Source organism: Alternaria incomplexa (assembly GCF_024043165.1).
Source record: "Alternaria incomplexa strain BMP 0042 chromosome Unknown scaffold_1, whole genome shotgun sequence".
NCBI lineage: Eukaryota > Fungi > Ascomycota > Dothideomycetes > Pleosporales > Pleosporaceae > Alternaria > Alternaria incomplexa.
In genome coordinates this window covers 20,252-38,863 of record NW_026249850.1, presented here as the reverse complement: position 1 = coordinate 38,863, position 18,612 = coordinate 20,252, and the positions used below count along the sequence as shown (strand labels likewise).

Sequence of the window (18,612 nt, the reverse complement as noted above, 5' to 3'; positions counted from 1 at the left end):
CAAAGAGAATCCGAACGTCGAGCCAATGACAGTTCCAAAGACTGGTAAACATGCAATCACGGGTATATGAGGCGCCAGCTAATACGCATCACCACAGAAGTCCTGGGTCCTGCCCCTGTCGCAGCTCGGAAGGACGCGACACTAGTAACCGCAGCAACCCCTTCGTTGGCCAAGCGAAAGCGCGCTACTAATGATACAAATAGCGAGCGGCAGGAACCTGCTCGTAAGGCACTCAAAAATGAACCGATTGATGGCTCATCGTTGGACACCATCGACTTACGTGATGACGAGAACGATGACAAGAACGAGGACGATTACGAGAGTGACATGTGGGAAGCGGATAACGGCATACATCCATACGACTATCGCCCCGCGATACCTCCGACAGTCATCGATCTAGAAGATTCCGTCAAAGATGAAGAAGAAAGCAATACAGTAGCGCCACAAGTGGTGCTGTACACGGACCAAAATCCTGCGACGGACGTGAACTTCATTACATTTCCCGCAGCCTCCGCAACCGAGCCAGATCCCAGACTCAGGATAGGCGTATGGGCTCCAAACAGCTTCGGAGGTGGCGCCTGGCTACCTCTTCATGACATATCAACTGGGGACGGTAGAGTTATCCACGCAGTATTCAATCGAGTCTACATGTCGCATCCTAAAATATCGACAATGTATCGGTCAATAGTGAGGGATGCAGAACGCTTCATGCAGAGGGGAATGTGTGTCTGCCACTATCTGTACCGCGGCACAGGCGCATCAAAGTACACTTCAGCCGAAGGAGACAAGGACAGGGCTTGTGACCATTGCAATGGCCGGATGCGTCTATGTGTTAGAGTCATTCTGGACACCATGGGCCCCAAGCTGTGCATATTTCCATTGCACGATAAGTTTCGCGCAGGCCAGACTTCGATCTCGCTCGGCGCATATGTCAGACTTAACGGAGTCCTCTTCAAATCTGGGGAGAAGAATGCACGTAGAACATGGGGTATTTCGAGCTTCTCTATCTCCCAATGAGTAGTCACATGCGGCACATCAAGCGTCTCACAATGCATATCGAGGAGCGAGAGAGAAGAGCAGCGCGGTAGACATGAGCCACATCGAGAAGATCTACAGGCAGCTACGAAATGTTCATCCAGCGTTCATGCCGAAGCAACCACCCACCATGAGCTTCCGAACACACCATCCAATTTTCATCGACGAATCAACCTTCACCTCCTCTAGTGTCTCGACAATGCCCCCACGAAGTCTCACAATCCAAGCTGTGGAAGACTAAGGCTAACCAAGAAGATTGAGAGTATCTTTCAGACTTTTGCCAGAGAAGATGCCAAAGTCTTGCTCGCACACCGTCCCTTCTTCCGGCATAGTCCCGTTCACGAAATACGCAGCAGTTGCGGTAATGGCACAGGTCCCGGGGCTGTACATAACCGTGTGCTACCAATGTCGTTAGCGATGTTCTCTCCCGAATACATTACACCCGTCCATGAAGCCAAGCCCGTCCATGAAGCCAAGAAATGCTCTTCAACTTACCCCGAGACCATCGTGCTGAAGCACAACACTTCCTTCGAGCGTCTTGTTCGCCGCATAAGCCCCAGAAATCGGAGTGCGGACGTCATACGGCGAACCGATTAGCAACACGGGGTTCTTCGTCCTCGCTTTAAAGTCGCCTTCGTACCGTTCTTTTGCCTCAACCTTCCAAAGAGAGCACATGATATACGAGCCGATGATGTAATCGCTGTCCCAATCACCCAACTCCATTATGTGCTGGACGCGTTCCTTGATATCGGCGAGCTCGTCGGCACGAAACATGGCATCGGAGCAGCGGATGAGCTGGGTGTTGTCTGCATTGATCGCTGTATCCTGTACGATGAAGGAGCGGTTGATCAGGTACTGGGTGTGGTTGTATTCCGGGGTCTCGCGGATCATGATGCTGTTGAGATAGCCAGCTAAGTTGGAGCCGGACGCCAGACCCATGCGCAGAGCGGTGTCACTAGCCTCGGCGACCTTCTCGTAGGTGACGATATCCGTTGTGACGTTCGGGCCCATAACGATTGGCTCGCGTTTGGCATCTTCGCTCAGGTGTAGGATTTGGTCGTACAACGAGTCGGAAGAAATGTTGGGGCGAAAGAGAAGACAGGAGGGGCCAGCATCGATGCACTGTTTGGTAAACTGTCCCAAGGCAACTGGTGCGGATTTAGCTGGACTGGTCTCCCTGATGCTCGGTTAGCCCGTTTCGCAGTCATCTGGAGGAAGCTACGTACCATCCTTGCTGATACTCGAGCGGGTTGAGAACACCATCCAGCATCATTCGTTCGACCTTATCGGGAAACATAGCAGCCAGGACTTGACCGAGATACGTGCCATACGATATCCCTAAAGTCTATTAGCCGATCCTTCTGAATACCAGACATCATCTTCAACTCACCCCAGTACCGGAGAAGACCATCCTCGCCTTCCACAGTCAGAGCATCGACAACCTTCATGAAGTCTCTGGCAACGAACGCCGTGCTCATCAATGACCCATTCACCGCCTCGTTCTGGAAACAGCGCGCCGCGTACTGCTTGGTGTAAGACCAGACAGCGCCCAACGCAATATCAGAAGAGTTGGTCCTCGTGGGTGTTCGCAAGGTCGCAATCATCCGTTCCATCTCGTCGTTGTAGCAAGCTACGGGCATTGTAGTACCAGTGCCTCTGGGGTCGGGACCGATGATGTCGTATTGTCCACCTGTCATGCTGCACGAGAAGAGTTGTTAGCTTGTGATTGAAGCGCTTCTATGACAAGCAGCGACTTACGCAAGGACATAATTAGCTTGTTGCAAAAGCCAGTCTGTTGCAGGCAAGCCTGGGCCACCCCAGTTTGTCAACACACTTCCTAGTTTTGGCTCTTTTGTCGCTTTGACTTTCAGGATGTTGAGGGTGAGCGTGTCATTCTTCGATTGGGGCAGCGTATAGTCGAGGGGTACAGCCAGCTTTCCGAGATAGGTGTCGGGTCTGCCCAGAACGCTGGACGCATCTGTCCAGTTGATAGCGACTTTGTCGGAATTCTCAGGGTGCTCGGTATGTTTAGAAAATGCTTGTGACGCTGTCGCAACGAGGTTCAGGCATGCGTTTAACGCGAGGCAAAAGGTCGACTTTGAGAACATCTCGGTCCGGTGGTTGCGAGGGCTGTTGGTGGTGTCCAGCTGCGGCTTGAAAGTTCATCGCAAGATATACATGTTTCTTCGATCCTACGATTCTACCTGGTCAGCCTCGCAGATGCAATAGAACAGGGTGAGGCGTCTTTCGCGTGGTGCTAGTCATGGGGGCCGCATCAGAACCAAGTCCTCCTCATTATCAGACGTGATCCACGAAGCCATAATGCCATCGAATTCATGAGCACTATCGCCAGTAGTAACTGATAGGCGGCATTAGCCAGCAAGAATGAACGTAGGGCGCAGACGTGGCTAATCTGATTCGCGTACACGATATAAGCTCTGTGCTGCGTAACTACACCGAAACGGACTGCCAAATGGCCAAGCTTTCTTCCTGATGGATGGTCACCTTCCGGGTTCTCTCCCTTTCGGTATAGCCTAAAGGTCGCCTAACATAAGCGCTAACCCTTTTAGGAAGTCGGGATGGCCAAGAAGAACAGCCACGGTTGAGGAGAAGTAATGGCGGTGACCGCATTGGCCAGCACCTCATGGCGCTCAAGTTCCTTGCAGGTAGGCAGCTTGCTGCCTTACTGCCGAAACGAGAGAAGTGCGCATGCACTTCGGCATCTCGGTGACCCATCGAATGTGGCGGAATCCGGTGTTGGGAAGCATTGAAGTACGCAATGATCGGTGATTCATTCAAACTAGATTCAGTACCCGCCTAACCAGTCAACGAAACCATGCATCAGTCGGCCGATGCATGGACTTCGGGACTGCATCGATTCGCCAGGCCGATCAGCAGACACCCGCTGGCACAAGAGTTGTGAACCTGCCAATCAATTTCATTAGTCTATCTCTCTGAAAACATCCGGAATGAAACACTCACGGCTCATCAAAGCACTCATTCCAACCGGGTTTCTTCCGCGTCCAGTATCGTCGGAGCACTTCTCGCGCCTTCAAAGGGCTGTTACTGCCAAGAAGGCGGGCATCGTCCGCCAAGTGCCGTTCAATCCAGATCTGAGTGCTTTGCTGAACGTGATAGCCTGCTTCCACGCCAAGCACACAAAGTGGAAATGTTGAGATCTTCTTGAGCTGTTTTGATGGTGTGGCAGCCTTCAGATCCTTGGACAGACGATCGCGATGTGGAATTCGCATGGTATCTAACTCTCTGGTACAGGGAAGAATGTCAAAAGCTTGCAACGACATTATGCAGTAGAGTGCGATTGCAGACTGCCAAATCGATGCGATCAGCTGCCAGTCACCCTCTTGAGCTCTCGACTGCGCCCATTCTCTTGGGACGAAGGATTCGATGCGGGAAAGAATGCTTCCTGCATGTTCAGCGTGCTGATGCGTTTTCATGATGGGCATGATGCTGAGCTCCTGACGGAGGCGGTTGATGCGGATGATCTCAATGAAGAGCGTCGACGGGCACAGTGTGTAAGGGAGGATAAGGCTATACACCTTCTCTACTTCCTCGATATGCTGTTCGAATGGCTCAGTGATACTGATCTGATGTGCTGCTGGACCGAGACTGTTCGAAAAGGTTACGATGCTGCATGTCGTTAGCCAAAGTCATCAAAGCGGTCGAACTACACCAACAGCACGAAGATCACTAGCGCTGATGTCATGTGAGGCACTGTGCGTCGTAGTGATCCAAAGCCACCACGCATATCTATCAGTCGCTTCATACCATCTGCATGCGACCTCCAGTCGACATCTGTCGAGCTATGTACCTAAGAGAACAATCAGCCTCTTGGACCCGCACGTGTCAGATGTGTCAGATGTGTCAAAGTATACCTCCATTGCCAGAAACATGAGAATGCTGGCGATTGTTTGATCACTACTGCGCGTTTCCTTTCTCGCGACATTCTCGTTGAGAGCGCGTATAGCAAGGCCTCGATAATGGTATATCTTGAGGCGATTTACCGCAATGACAGCTCGGTCTTTGCCCAGCGGCGACGAGGTCAAGTAGTAGTTGAGACTCAGGCAGACAGTCGTATAGTGCATTGCCGGAGCCAGTATATGCAACGCCCATACTGGGAAATGAACCACTGCTGGATTGGGTGCTAGGCAGTCCGTCTCTTGGATATCCGGGTAAATCCTAGTGTTAACTATCGGACTTAGTACAGGTATGCCTCTCGTCGGGGCATGCGTACATACAGTAATTGACGGCTTGTACCACATCGTGTGTCTCATCCGACAAGAAATCGTAAGATGGAAGTCTGTTCATCTCCATGATCTGCAGCAGTCTCTGTATCTTTGCAAGAGGCCTCTGATTCGACTGCAGAAGTAGTGCGGCTTCCCAGTGCTGGCCTCTTTCTACTACTTCCTTGATCTGGTCTTTGTTGCCAATGCACATGATGCGTTCGCCCACCCCACAGCCCGCTCCGGCCTTTGCAATTGTTAGCTCAATGGGGTCTACCTGCTCCTCGATATCAAGGTCGCGCCACCATGCTGGCTTGTCTTCTTCCACCGATAAGTTGGCAAGTTGGCTCTTCGACAATTCGATCGCCTCTGGGGTAAGCTGAAGCTCTTCGGAGACCAGCCACGAGCACCCTCCTTGTCCGAGGAGCTCTGGTAGACTTGCGTCTCTGGATTCCCCGGGATCCGCAACTGGTCCATTTGGGATGGCGGGTGCGAGTCTCGCGGAGTTGGCCGTTCTGATGGCGGATGTTGGTGGCCGGCATTCCTTCTTCTTCTTCTTCGGACGAATCGTCACGTGCCCTGGTTCCACCCATTGCAACGGCTTCTGGTCGTTATATCCTGGGCATTCCTTACCCGTCTTGGTACATTTCCTGCATAGCGGCAGGGTGCGATCGCATGCCAGGCGGCGTTTGAAGCACTCCCAACATTGACGGGCCGCTATGCTAGCACTGGTCCTAGTGTCCTGCATGACGTCATCCACGTGCAGCGACTTTGAATATCGCGCGATATGATCTTGAATCGACTCAACTCAACTGTGATCTGGTAGAGGTCTCAACGGTCGATGCAAGCTCTTCAACATCCTGTTAGTCGCATGTAAGCGCTGGATGCGCGCGGGGCGTGGGCAATGTCAGCAGCCTAATGCTTGGCCAAGTTCATGCCCAAATTCGGACGAGCTAGGAGCAGCAGCCACCACGACCTTGAGTGCTACTGCACCACACTACATTGTTCGCGCCAGGCTCATGACGGCTGTCGCATTTGCTTTCGGGATCGTTTTCCAAACCTCTCTCAGCGGTTCGACACCGCCTTCTAGCACGTAATACCATGCCGCGGATGATGTGTCACGTCCTCACGCGTCCGCTTAGTCCCGGCGCAGTTGCATGGCGGTCACACAGCATTGGGGAAAACGTTTCGCGGAACGAACACGCACAATAACAAACGACCCGACTCACCGCAGCCGCAGTCTGGCTGGGATTGGAAGCTGGTGACGCCAACTATCGTCGACTGCGCCTTCGTGGGCCATCGCTTGTTTCTTGGTTACCCACCGGACGTCGCAGGGAACACGTTGGCCTCACGCTGTGTAGCAAACAACAACACAATAAGACTCTTTCATTCATTTCCCACTCACCATGTCGTACTACGATAGCGATCTCAAAGCCGTACTCGCGCGGTTCCACGACCATGGAGACGCCAACAGGCGCCGCAAGGCATACTCAGTAAACTCAGCGATAACCAGCTGTCGCGTGTAGTCATCCAAGGCGTGAAATACGAGTTCGAAAGAGAAGGATTGGAGGAAATTACGCTAGCCATGCTCGATGTCATCTCCAGGGATTCGCACTCGAAGCTTGCGCATGATGTATATGAAGAGGATGGAGTCGCGGTGAAGGATGAGGAAGCCGATGGGGAGTTTGAGGTCGTGATGAAGACGGAGGAGCTAGACGAAGACAATGGGATTGCCGTGATGAGATCCAAACGTACGACAATGTAACTATCCCCAGACTACCGTAACCTATACTGAGATGGATCTCACAGTAGATAACAGGGAGATTGCTCCAACGCCGGGCCCGTCAACGATAGAATCACTGTCCACCAGGTCAAGTCTCAAGCGAGGCCGACAAGCATCCAGAGTGTCTAGGGCCAAACATCAAGCTGGCCGTCGCGTTGAGGCCCACTGCAGCAAGTGGAAGCGTGACAGAGATGCTGCGCAGGCCGACTATCGTATCCCAAAAAAACCCCGCTGGCGTGTATGAAGCTGCTATCCGGCTGTTGGCATGGAATTCTGGCAACCAGACCGCAAGGTTGAAGTGGAATACGCGAACCCCGACCTTAAGAGGCTTGGTCTACGGGCTACGATATATATATCGTGTCCGCATCAGTTATTCTTGTCGCCCATGGCCGTTGGCGTACGCAGAAGTTGAGTACCGGATCCATGACTACACAACGGGATTCCTACCGAGAAAGAAAGTACATAACTTAAACAAGATATCTCCTCCACCTCGCGTATGAAAAGTCAGCTAACGATATGAAATATCGGTATTGAATCTGACCTACCTCATATTGAAAAAACATCACTTGCTCACTTTCATCGCCCCGCTAAAATATCTACGCGTTCTGTTTTGTCGCAGGCTCTCACCAACCACTTCAAGACTACAAATTCGCACGCACGTGACTATTGTGGCCCATGGAAATTATTGCGGGGCCGCCAATCTTAGACAGTGTCTATCTCCTACAAACTCAACATAATTGGCGCGCAATCTAGCAAGACTGATCGAAGCGACCGTCCAGGGGGACTCGTGAGCTACAGATCACATAACCGGTTACACCTATACATATGCCGGACCAAAATTGCTGCAACTTCCCGGGCACTATATATGCGTGGTGACTCCCACAGAACCTCCGTCCTACGATCCCCAAATGTAAATGCCAAAATGACCGAGTCCCACTACAAAGCGCTGCTCGCTCTTTCCGGCAAGCCAGATCTCGCCGCCGCTCGCTCGATAGTTATCCAACAGCTCAGCACGGAACAGTTGTCTCGCGTAAATGAAGACGCATTATTGAGCTGTGTCGGACAAGAATCACGTGAAGCTCTGACGTGCACGATTCTTGACTTCATGGCCAAGCAACAAGACACCGCCGTTGTTGGTGCTAATACACAAAGTAGGTCTTCTCAATGGGCCGCGGAGTTAGAACGAGTATGCTAATAAATCTTAGACCCCATCAACATCCCGTCTGAGGGATCGTCGCGTTCTTCGAAATTGCCGCAAACAAAAGTACCCAGCCTAGCGCTAAAGAGTACGAAGCGGAAGAGAAAGGCAACCTGTGTACTTAACCACTCGAATGCCGATAAGAAAGGTGTCCTGTCTGTACAATTCCCCGGGATGCGCGGGATCCGAGTTGAAGAAGTCCTGCATGAAGTTGGTGTATGGGCTCCGCTTCCGTCCGGGGGACATGATTGGCAAATGCTTGCGAGCGTGAAAGCTGTGTGGGCTCGGAAACTACATGCCAGGATAATGGAGGACTACGGTCATTTTGACGATTGGGACGAGTTGGAAGAACGCCTTGATGATGCCAACGACAGTGGGCGTTATCCCTTTGGCGCCTGTATCAACGCCGTCAATGGACGGGCTTCGTACGAACCTGGGTATTTCCGCGGAAGCAAAGAGAAGGCTTGCGACGGGTGTGCCCAAAGCAGTAGCCTTTGCCTGAAGCTGGTGGGCAGGGATCTATGCGTGCTACCACTACCTGACGAGTATCGGAGAAGCAAGGCGAAGTATGATATGGCCTCCTTCGTGATTTAAGACTAGTCGCCGCTGGGTCCATAGATCACGCCAAATCGGCTTCTTCATCATCGACGCTGATGCACATAGTCGTATTTACTCTTAATCGCTATGCTCAAGTCGGACGGTCACAAACACTCGTCTCCTCTCCAGTCTACACACACATGCACTTGACTCACTTACGAATCCATATATGATATCTTGCTGCAAAGGGTATTGTCGCATTGGGGTGACCGTTCAAAGTCGTCACTCATTATGTTATCAACTCACATCTATCTTACCATCTTACCAACACATATCTACCCACCAAACACACTTCTCTTGAAATGCGCATCTACAACCTCTCCTTCTGGAGACCCTTCCAGCCCCACTCTTGCGCAATCAGCTCGGCAGCGCGCTCACCGATACCGAGCACAGTCAACATGGGGTTGATGGTGGGCATCTCGGGGAAACATCCCGCATCCGCAATCCTGACGCTCTTGAGACCGCGAATCTTCAACTCGGGGTCCACAACAGCCATGTCGTCCTTTGTTACATCACCCATCTTGGTTGTGCCAGCGGGGTGGTATACAGTGTGTGCGACGCGGCGACCGTACTCGGACAGCTCTTCGTCGGTGACGACCTTCGGGCCTGGGGCGACTTCGCGCTTGATCCAGTTGGAGAAAGGTGCTTGCTTGGCGATTTCGCGGGCAGCCTTGAGACCAGCGACGATGGTAGCTGCGTCGTAGCCTTCGGGGTCGGTGAAGTAGCGGAAGTCGAGCGCGGGTTTGACGGTGGGGTCGGCGGAGGTGAGGTAGATGCGGCCGCGGGAGCGGGGACGGGGGATGTTGGGCGTCATGCAGAATGCGTCGATGGGGGAGTCGTAACCCATGCTGGTGATCATGTTAGTTGCAGCGCGGAAATGTGGGGTTGTTGGGCTTACCGAGCGGTGTTCAGGCAGAATGGGATTTGGTAGCAATGAGCCATGATGTCGGCAATGTCACCGTCACCACCTGCAGCGTTGGGAATCTCGCGGCGCAGGAAGATACCAGCGTCAGAGTCCATGGTGGTCTGGTTTGCGGGTACGGGCTTGTTGAGTTCCCAGAGGATGATGCTCTCGGGGTGATCTAGCAAGTTCTCACCAACACCGGGGATGTCTTTTACGACAGGGATGCCGAGGTCAGATAGTTGTTGCTTGGGACCAAGACCGGAGAGGAGCATCAGTCGCGGGGTATCGACGGCGCCCGCGCAGAGGATGGTCTCGCACTTGGGGTTGAGGGTGAACTTCTCGCCGCTTTGGAGCGCGAGGTCGATGCCGGTAACCTTGTCGCCCTTGACGTTGACCTTGCTGACCCACGCGTTGGTGAGAACAGTCAAGTTGTCGCGCTTCTCCTCGCCGCGGAGGATGGGGTGGATGTAGGCGACACTAGCGCTGCTCCGGCGGCCATCGTCGGGGTTGTATGATACGGAGAAGAAACCGACGGAGGGCTTGAGGGCACCCTTGGTCTTGATTTCGTGGTTGAAGTCGTGGATCACGGGAATGTCCATGGCGGTTGAGCACGAGTCGATCCAGTCGAGGCAGAGCTGGTTGCGGTGCTTCTCATGGACAGGCTGGACGGTGTTGCGCAGGTTGTCAAGCACGCGCATGAAGGTCTTGAAGCTCCAGCCCTTGCAGCCCTGGGCTTCCCATCGCTTGCAGTCGTACTCAAACGGCCTGAAGGAGATGAGGGTGTTGTGTGATGAGCAGCCACCGAGGACCTTTGCACGTGAGTGTCGGATGTGGGAGTTGCCATTGGGCTGTTCGGTGGTGCCGTAGTCGTAGTCGAGCTCTCCTCCGAGAAGGTTGAGCCAGTCCTTGAGCAGCAGCACACGGTCGTCCATGAAGTCGCTTGGGCCGGCCTCAATCAAGAGGACCTTCTTGTTGGGGAGATATTCGGTGAGTCGCGAGGCGATGACACAGCCCGCTGTGCCTCCTCCGACTATGACAAAGTTATACTCGGCATCCTTGGGGATGGAGGTCACGGTCTCGAAAGCCATTGTTGCGTGTGGGTGGTGAGCTTTGGGTGGGTGATGGCGAGAATATACTTCTGCTAAAGAGAGCTTTTCACGTCCGGAGCAAGCTTATATATCCAGGCGGACTATCGCTCGAAGGAGACGATGTTGTCTAGATGGGCCGGGCGTCGCGATCGGGCGGTCGGCAGAAGGTCGGAGCAGCAAAGTGAGCTGACGATGAGGCTGGGGAATGGAGAGTCGTGCGCCGCTGCAAGATGTGTCGTTCGCCTTCCAGATAAGACTGTGCTAAATAGGGCCGTTTACGGTTGGACCGGACGCGTGCACGTGCTCACCCAACGCCTCAGGATGAGCGATGTTGCGACGGGTGCGAGGAAGGAGAGGCGATGGGCCGAAGTGATGGCAAATAACACGCTGCAGAGAGGGAGTAAGTGTGATTGATCAATTGCGTCCGACAACGACTATAATGGTGCTGGCGACGACGTGGATATGTCACCCATGGTTGCCAGCGAAAGAAAAAAAGACGTCGTAAAAGCGTCCGATGATGTGATGGGCGCGTTGGGACTAGCGCGACCCCGCTGGGCTGCAGCTTCCGAGCTGGTCATCCCTGTCGGTCGATGCCGCACCTTCCCCGATCTCCGGGCGGTGAGGGCGGCAGCCATCGGAGCGACGTTTTTGTGCCAGACAGCAGCAGCGACAGGAAACAACGCCATCCCGCTGAAAAGCGAGCGCTGCTGCTTTCTCTATCTTGCTCGCACCCCTTGCATATCCCTCAGCTGACGTATCCCTCGGCGACGTTCCGAAGGATTACTGATCGTGAAAGGAAGTAGAGGCGCAACAGCTGCATCCGCTATCGCCCATACAAATGTTCGTTCACGTTACATCACCGCGCCAATCTTGACCACTTGGCTGACACGCGCAGATCAAACTGTGCATAAAGATTTCCCCGGTACATTTCGCTCATCGTGACCATCGTGGCGACCAAACTCTTGCGACTCCGCGTCAACACCAGAAGCAACCTTAGGCTTTTCCATTGCGCCAACAAGCCACCCACCATGTCTCTCCCATATGCGCCCCGATCCGCCTACTACGACGGCAAGCTTCAATCAGGCTCATCCACTTCCACCTTCCAGACGATTGACCCCGCGACCGCCCAACCCGTCGCAAACATCCACACAACCTCCAACGCTGGCATTGACGCTGCGATAGCCTCGGCGCAACGGGCCTTCCCCGCATGGTCCGCGACACCACCCATCGAGCGCGCGCGCATTCTTCAACGAGCGGCTGCCCTGCTCCGCGCACGCAATGACGAGCTCGCCCGCATCGAGACCAGCGACACCGGCAAGCCCTTCTCCGAGACCTCGACGGTAGACGTAGTCACCGGCGCCGATGTCCTCGAATACTTTGCGAACCTCGTAGGCGGAGGTGGCATGAACGGCGAGACCGCACAATTGCGACCAGACGCATGGGTGTACACAACTAAGAACTCGCTGGGCGTATGTGCGGGCATCGGCGCGTGGAACTACCCCATTCAGATCGCGCTGTGGAAGTCTGCGCCCTGTCTGGCAGCCGGCAACTGCATGGTCTACAAGCCTTCAGAGTTCACACCACTGCACTCTACCGTACTAGCGGACATTTACGCTGAAGCTGGAGTACCGCCGGGTGTGTTCAACGTCGTCCAGGGCGGCGGTGAAGTCGGCGCATACCTGACCAAGCACTCCGGCATCGCCAAGGTCAGCTTCACCGGACAGGTCTCGACAGGCAAGAAGGTCGCAGGCAGCGCATCCGGCGAGATGAAGTACGTGACAATGGAGTTGGGCGGCAAGTCGGCATGCGTTATCCTCCCAGACGCGGACGTGGACCAGGCAGTTGACGGCGCAATGCTAGCCAACTTCTTCTCAACAGGACAGGTCTGCACCAACGGCACACGAGTCTTCATCCCTGAAGCAATGAGATCGGAATTCGAGAAGCGATTACTGGAGAAGATGCAATACATTCGCCCAGGCAACCTCCACGACATGGCCACCAACTTCGGCCCGCTGGTATCGAAGCCGCACTACGAGAAGGTCATACAGTATATCAAGCACGGCCGCGACAACGACAAGGCGAAGATGCTATGCGGAGGCCCTGAAACCCCATCATGGGTCTCATCGCACAGCGACAAAGCGTACCAGAACGGCTACTGGGTCCAACCCACCGTCTTCACAAACTGCACCGACGACATGAAGATCGTGCGCGAAGAAATCTTCGGCCCCGTCATGTCCATTCTCACATACAAGACCGTCGAGGAAGTCGTCCAACGCGCCAACAACACCGATGTCGGTCTTGCGGCGGGTGTCTTCACCAAGGACCTCAACCTCGCACACAAGGTCATCGCTCAGCTCGAAGCGGGTATTACATGGGTGAACACCTGGGGTGAGAGCCCGGCTGAGATGAGCGTCGGTGGCTGGAAACAGAGCGGTGTTGGTGTGGAGAATGGCAAGAAGGGTCTTGAGGCTTGGGTCAGGAACAAAAGTACGCTTGTTGAGATGGGTGGGGCTGTGCCGACTGTGTTTGCGAAGTTGTAGAGAAGGTGGTGTGAGAGGGTGTATACAGGGGATGTATATAGGTGATACCAATCCAAATTTAATGCCTTAATTCGGAGAAGCTCGGGTTGAAGTTCTTGTGTCCGTACGAATGGGTTCAGTTTGCTGAACTAATGATGATGGCTTCCGTGAGATAGGCCGCTGATATGTCTCTACCTTGGCTTGCATGGTGTTTACCACGTATACAACAAAGGCGCACCCTTCTTCGTTTTTGAACGGCGACAGCTCCATGAGCCCGTTGAAGTCACATGTGCTACGCCATCACAGAATAGGGTATAAGCGATAATCTCATAGTCTCATATCTTGTACGACCAAGGTAAGATACATAGAGCCTTCGTGGACACCAAGAGCTAGGCATCGCCTTCTCTCTTCCCTCTCGATCCCCACCCACCATTCCCCAGAAGATCACAAACATGGCAAACACAAACCTAACCCGCCGATTCCTTATCGAACTCAACGGTCAATTCCTCAGTAAACTATCTGATACCGAGACCGCCAATCTCGTGGCCAAGCGAGAGGAAAGGCACCCGGCTACTATGGGAGACCGCGACCAAGCGGCAATCTTCACGCTACAGAATGGACTCTTGCTCTGTAGCTCCGGTGTAACTTTGCTCGTTCTAGGCCGTTGGATGCTCGAGGAAGATAAGTTTGAGCCTATGCCTTTGTACTGGGCTGAGCAGTTTGATAAGGTGAAGTCTGTTCAGTATACGGGGGAGGGGGAGGACGTGCAGCTTGGGTCTTTTGGTATGTTGGCGGTGCTGAGCATATGGTGAGATGGCCTTCTGGCTGACTTTGGTGTAGAGTTCCCGCTTGGTGCACTACTTGACGAGGATAGTCAGACGCGGTTGTACGCCTGTCCTCCTACGATGATTATTGGTAAGTAACCCTTCGTTAGAGAATTGGTTTATGGCTGTTGACTAATTTGGGCAGGACCTGGGACGACGCTGCATCGGCTAGAGACGAAGGGGTAGTGGCTGCGAGATGGTGTTTGGGTGCCACGCTGGATTCGTGCATGCTGGGGCTGAAATGGGTTGAGGATTCAATCCTTTCGGTACTCAGGCTGTTGTTTAGTTCTCCTCTCCGTAAAGCCTTGAATCGGGCAAGGAATCCTGGTCTTGTTCGTGTGTAGAGCTAGTTGAGCTGGATGGTCGCACAACTTGCGCCTTTCTTTCGCACTGGGATCAGCTGGAATAGCTGACGCATGAAGATGTGCATTGGGAGATCGTTTACGTTATGGGATGAACTAAATCATGAAGATGTCGTTGTGCAATATCCGCTGATACAGGTTTGGGCGCAAGAATAAAGGAAAGAGCATCCACGGATGATGCAATTCGAGAAGCGATAGAGCAGGATAACCCGAACGCCGGGGTCGTCGCGATAACGCACATGCATCACGTAACTTCTACTGCCTTCAACTTCACAGCTCTTCGATCTCGCAGCTGGCTAGCAATCGTGTCACTCCCGGAGATCTCGTGGTATTGATTACCAGGGCTTGTTCGGTCGAGCCCGTCATCTCCATGAGCTTCAAGCATGGCGCCTTGGTCACGACTCCGTTCACGACAGACAGCATCAGCCACCAGTTTATCGCAGCTTGACCCGAACACATGCGCATATGCGTTTTACTAGAGAGCGTAACTATTCGTATGTGTTGCTCTACTGCTGGTACCTAGGTGTATTCGGGTATGACGACTGCTTTTCGCGGTCGGGTAACGCACGATGCCTGAGTGGAGACATACGGCCAATATAACGAATGAGGGTATTTATTGTAGCATAACTAGTTGTCGGGCAGAGGCAGGAGGTATTCGACCCACAATCGGCGCGGCAGAAGGCAAAGCGAAGAGCGGTAGGTAATCGGCGTTGTATTCTTGTCTGAAGATGCTGCCCTTTCTCCCGAAAGGGGTTCGGAGTACTTATTTTCCCCCTAATCATGTGACCGATTACTACACCACAGTGGTTAATCTGCGCGTGGAGATGAGCGACTTGTTCGGGGTAATTTTAGACCCTTTCTTGAGTTCCTATCCTTATTCGCTAGGGCAACGCTTCCGACGGCCCCACGTAAGAGCTCGTACCACAGCACGTGTTGCACCTAATAACCACCTTCGCGGTTATCAACACCACCACCAGATTACCTCAGTCTGCTAGTTTGTTGTCTATCTCTCCCAAGATGGCGCGCGATATGCCTGATGCCCAGGCGATTCTTGCGCATCAGATCACGCCAGCGCTGATACTCAACCGCTCCGGCACCGTCGTCGCTGCAAACGAAGGCAGCGTCCGACTCCTGTCGCCCTTGCGACAAGACGCGTCTTTTGCCACAGAAGGCTCGTTGCTTGGCGAAAATATTGCCGATCTTGCACAGATTCCATTGCCTGGTGCTTTACCAGTTCTGTGGACCTGGAGTTCTATTCTAGCTGCTGCCATCGATATTAGCGAATCAGGTGCTGCCAATAGACAAAGTATCCGCGGATACGTTTCTACGACAGATTACTGTCAAAACGCCGATAACTTTTGGGACGATGAAGCTGAGCAACAAGCAATCATCGAAAGCAATGTATACGTTACCCGGTATTCCTCACAAGCGGGCATACCTAGCGCCAACGACTCCGATGACGCTACCAGTGTAGTCAGAGCCCGAGCATCTGTTCACTGGTTATCGTCCGATCTTGACGGCGTCTTCTTGATCACCTTCAACCGGACGTCCTTGCCACATCAAACAGCGCCGGCTTCACCAGCTGCAAAGAAAGACCCAATCAATGCTTTCGAACGACAAAATGATTATCATTCCTTGGATAGCAATGATACCTCAGACAAAACTGATACATCGGACGTCGCCTACGCTATCATTCCTCACATTATCGCAACAATGGACAAAGATGGGCAAGTTGTCAAATTATCCAAGTCTTGGTATTCGTTCTCAGGGTTGAATGAAGAACAGAGTTTAGGAAGCGGATGGATATCCACAATGTTTCCCGATGATGTCCAGGAAATGACATCGGCCTGGGCTGATGTTATCCAGCATGAACGCTCGCATTGGACGCATCAAGCTCGTTACCGGAGGGCCTCAGACGGAACCTTCTGCTGGTTTTTGATACGCGCCGAACCATATCGAGATGCCAAAGGAAAGGTCCTTCGCTGGTACGTGTCCATGATGGACATTCACGAATGGGTCGTTGCTCGGCTTAAGGCAGACATACGACGGCAGTCAATCATCACACTTTTCGCGCAAACGGATGTTATGTTGTGGGGAATCGACAAGACCAATCAAATGTATATATGCGAGGGGCGCTTAAAGTGGGACCCTAGTAGGGTCGTAAAACTTTTGGAAAGTACCAGAGGAGAACAAGATATACCGTACATTGAATCACCGGAAGAGACATATCGCAACCCAGACCAAGAATTGGTTCATACTATCCAAGGAGTTCTCAAGGGACGCACCTTCAGTCCGATCGTGGAACATTGGGAAGATGATCGTTATTTCCGGACTCGTTTTGTTGCAGAACATGTCCCTCCATGCGTGGATGGGAGCGCAACAAGTGAGGATGTTGTGCAGGCTGCACTAGCTCTCACATTTGACATCACCGAAGAAAAGGCGCGGTCTGTCCTACTGACGGAGAACAAGAGACTCGTCGCCAAAGAGAAAGCCGCGCTCGATGCCAGCAATTTGAAGAGTAGATTTCTCGCAAATGTAGGTCACGCTCTGAACGAATCCGCGACTCAAGCTGATGATTACCTAGATGTCTCACGAAATCCGTACTCCAATATCCGGAATCATTGGTCTGAGTGAGCACCTTTCTGATTGTGGGCTCAATGAAGAACAATTGGAATTCAGCAACTCCATTGAAGAGAGCGCAAAATTTCTCCTCACTCTCATCAACGATGTGCTGGACTTCAGCAAGATGGAATCTGGTCACATGGATATTGAGCAAATACCCTTCTCGCCTTACAAGCTCATTAGCGACACACTTATCCCATTGCGACTTCAGGCAAGGGAACGAGGCCTGTCTCTGAACTTTAGGTGCGATCTCAAGCCTGATGCACTCTTCCTGGGAGATCCCTGGAGGTTGCGCCAGATTCTCACCAACTTGATTGGAAATAGTCTCAAGTTCACACAGGAGGGTCACATTGCACTTAGCGTTCACGAGGCCGGAAAGAAGGACAACCAAGTTATCCTCAAATTCGTTGTGAAGGACAGCGGAGTAGGCATTTCGGAAGAAGCGATCAAACAACTCTTCAAACCGTTCAGCCAGGCCGATGGCTCAACAGCAAGACTCTATGGCGGCACTGGGCTGGGCTTGGCAATTTGCCGACAATTAGTTGAGCTTATGGGTGGGCACATCGGGCTGGAATCCGTTCATGCAGAAAGCACCACCGCAACTTGCAAGATCCCTTTCCAGATCTACCATGGGCCAAGTCATGGTCTACTCATATCGACCGCTTTACCTGGCCGGGCAAAGATACAGAATCCTGAAGAGAACGCGAACACCAAGAAGGCTCGCCACCTCAGTCCTCCCGATGGTACGGACGGCTTGACGTTCGACTCCTTCGCAATCACGAACACACCAGGGATCGGCAACCACATCTTACTCGTGGAGGACAATCCCATCAACCGGAAAGTGATCTCCATCGCATTGAAAAAGCTAGGCTTTGTCGTCTCAGCCGTATGGAACGGCCAAGAGGCACTCGATTTCCTTTGCAAGGAGTCGACAGAACTTCGGCCCGATGCCATACTAATGGACTGCATGATGCCAATTGTCGACGGATATGAGGCCACGCGGCGCATCCGCAACGACAAGACTTTGTTCAACGAGCAAGTACGGGAGCTGCCGATCATTGCGTTGACCGCTAGCGCAATCAAGGGCGATAGAGAGAGGTGTTGGGATGCAGGTATGGACGACTATCTAACGAAGCCGGCTGCTAGAGATGAGCTGAGACGCACACTGGCAAGATGGTTAGTTACGCCAAGAATACGAGGGCTTGATCGGAGCAGACTAGTAGACTGAAGCTTAGTCGTGTAAGTTTAGCTATGATGCTCTTACGTAAGCGAAGCAACAAAGTATTAAATTATTACTATTTATTCATAACACGTAGTTTATTCAGATATCTTTTTGTAGAAGCTTATAATGTTCCTTAACTTACTATACATATTATTTAACATCTTAAAGATAGCTCTACTTTAATCTTCAACCCCAATGTTCTTTAACCCTCCCTGCC

The 18,612-nt window shown here is 52.7% G+C and overlaps 6 protein-coding genes across 6 annotated transcripts; 3 read left to right on the top strand and 3 right to left on the bottom strand.

The window, feature by feature from the left end:
* Window positions 1-1,521: 1,521 nt before the first annotated feature.
* Window positions 1,522-3,143, bottom strand: J4E90_000010 (uncharacterized protein; the record flags this gene model as incomplete). The annotated part of the gene is made up of 4 exons (XM_051429608.1): window positions 1,522-2,212; window positions 2,262-2,373; window positions 2,426-2,733; window positions 2,794-3,143. 4 exons carry the CDS (start codon window positions 3,141-3,143, stop codon window positions 1,522-1,524), a joined length of 1,461 nt encoding a protein of 486 aa, XP_051295095.1.
* An 870-nt stretch (window positions 3,144-4,013) lies between these two features.
* Window positions 4,014-5,869, bottom strand: J4E90_000009 (uncharacterized protein; the record flags this gene model as incomplete). Its single annotated transcript, XM_051429607.1, has 3 exons — window positions 4,014-4,683; window positions 5,288-5,705; window positions 5,746-5,869. The coding sequence occupies 3 exons, from the start codon at window positions 5,867-5,869 to the stop codon at window positions 4,014-4,016; spliced, it is 1,212 nt and encodes a 403-aa protein (XP_051295094.1).
* Window positions 5,870-9,164: 3,295 nt separating this feature from the next.
* Window positions 9,165-10,846, bottom strand: J4E90_000008 (uncharacterized protein; the record flags this gene model as incomplete). Its single annotated transcript, XM_051429606.1, has 2 exons — window positions 9,165-9,702; window positions 9,753-10,846. 2 exons carry the CDS (start codon window positions 10,844-10,846, stop codon window positions 9,165-9,167), a joined length of 1,632 nt encoding a protein of 543 aa, XP_051295093.1.
* Window positions 10,847-11,874: 1,028 nt separating this feature from the next.
* On the top strand, window positions 11,875-13,386 carry J4E90_000007 (uncharacterized protein; the record flags this gene model as incomplete). The annotated part of the gene is made up of 1 exon (XM_051429605.1): window positions 11,875-13,386. One exon carries the CDS (start codon window positions 11,875-11,877, stop codon window positions 13,384-13,386), a length of 1,512 nt encoding a protein of 503 aa, XP_051295092.1.
* A 431-nt stretch (window positions 13,387-13,817) lies between these two features.
* On the top strand, window positions 13,818-14,177 carry J4E90_000006 (uncharacterized protein; the record flags this gene model as incomplete). The annotated part of the gene is made up of 2 exons (XM_051429604.1): window positions 13,818-13,995; window positions 14,026-14,177. 2 exons carry the CDS (start codon window positions 13,818-13,820, stop codon window positions 14,175-14,177), a joined length of 330 nt encoding a protein of 109 aa, XP_051295091.1.
* A 1,391-nt stretch (window positions 14,178-15,568) lies between these two features.
* On the top strand, window positions 15,569-18,401 carry J4E90_000005 (uncharacterized protein; the record flags this gene model as incomplete). The annotated part of the gene is made up of 2 exons (XM_051429603.1): window positions 15,569-17,086; window positions 17,136-18,401. 2 exons carry the CDS (start codon window positions 15,569-15,571, stop codon window positions 18,399-18,401), a joined length of 2,784 nt encoding a protein of 927 aa, XP_051295090.1.
* Between the last annotated feature and the right edge of the window lie 211 nt (window positions 18,402-18,612).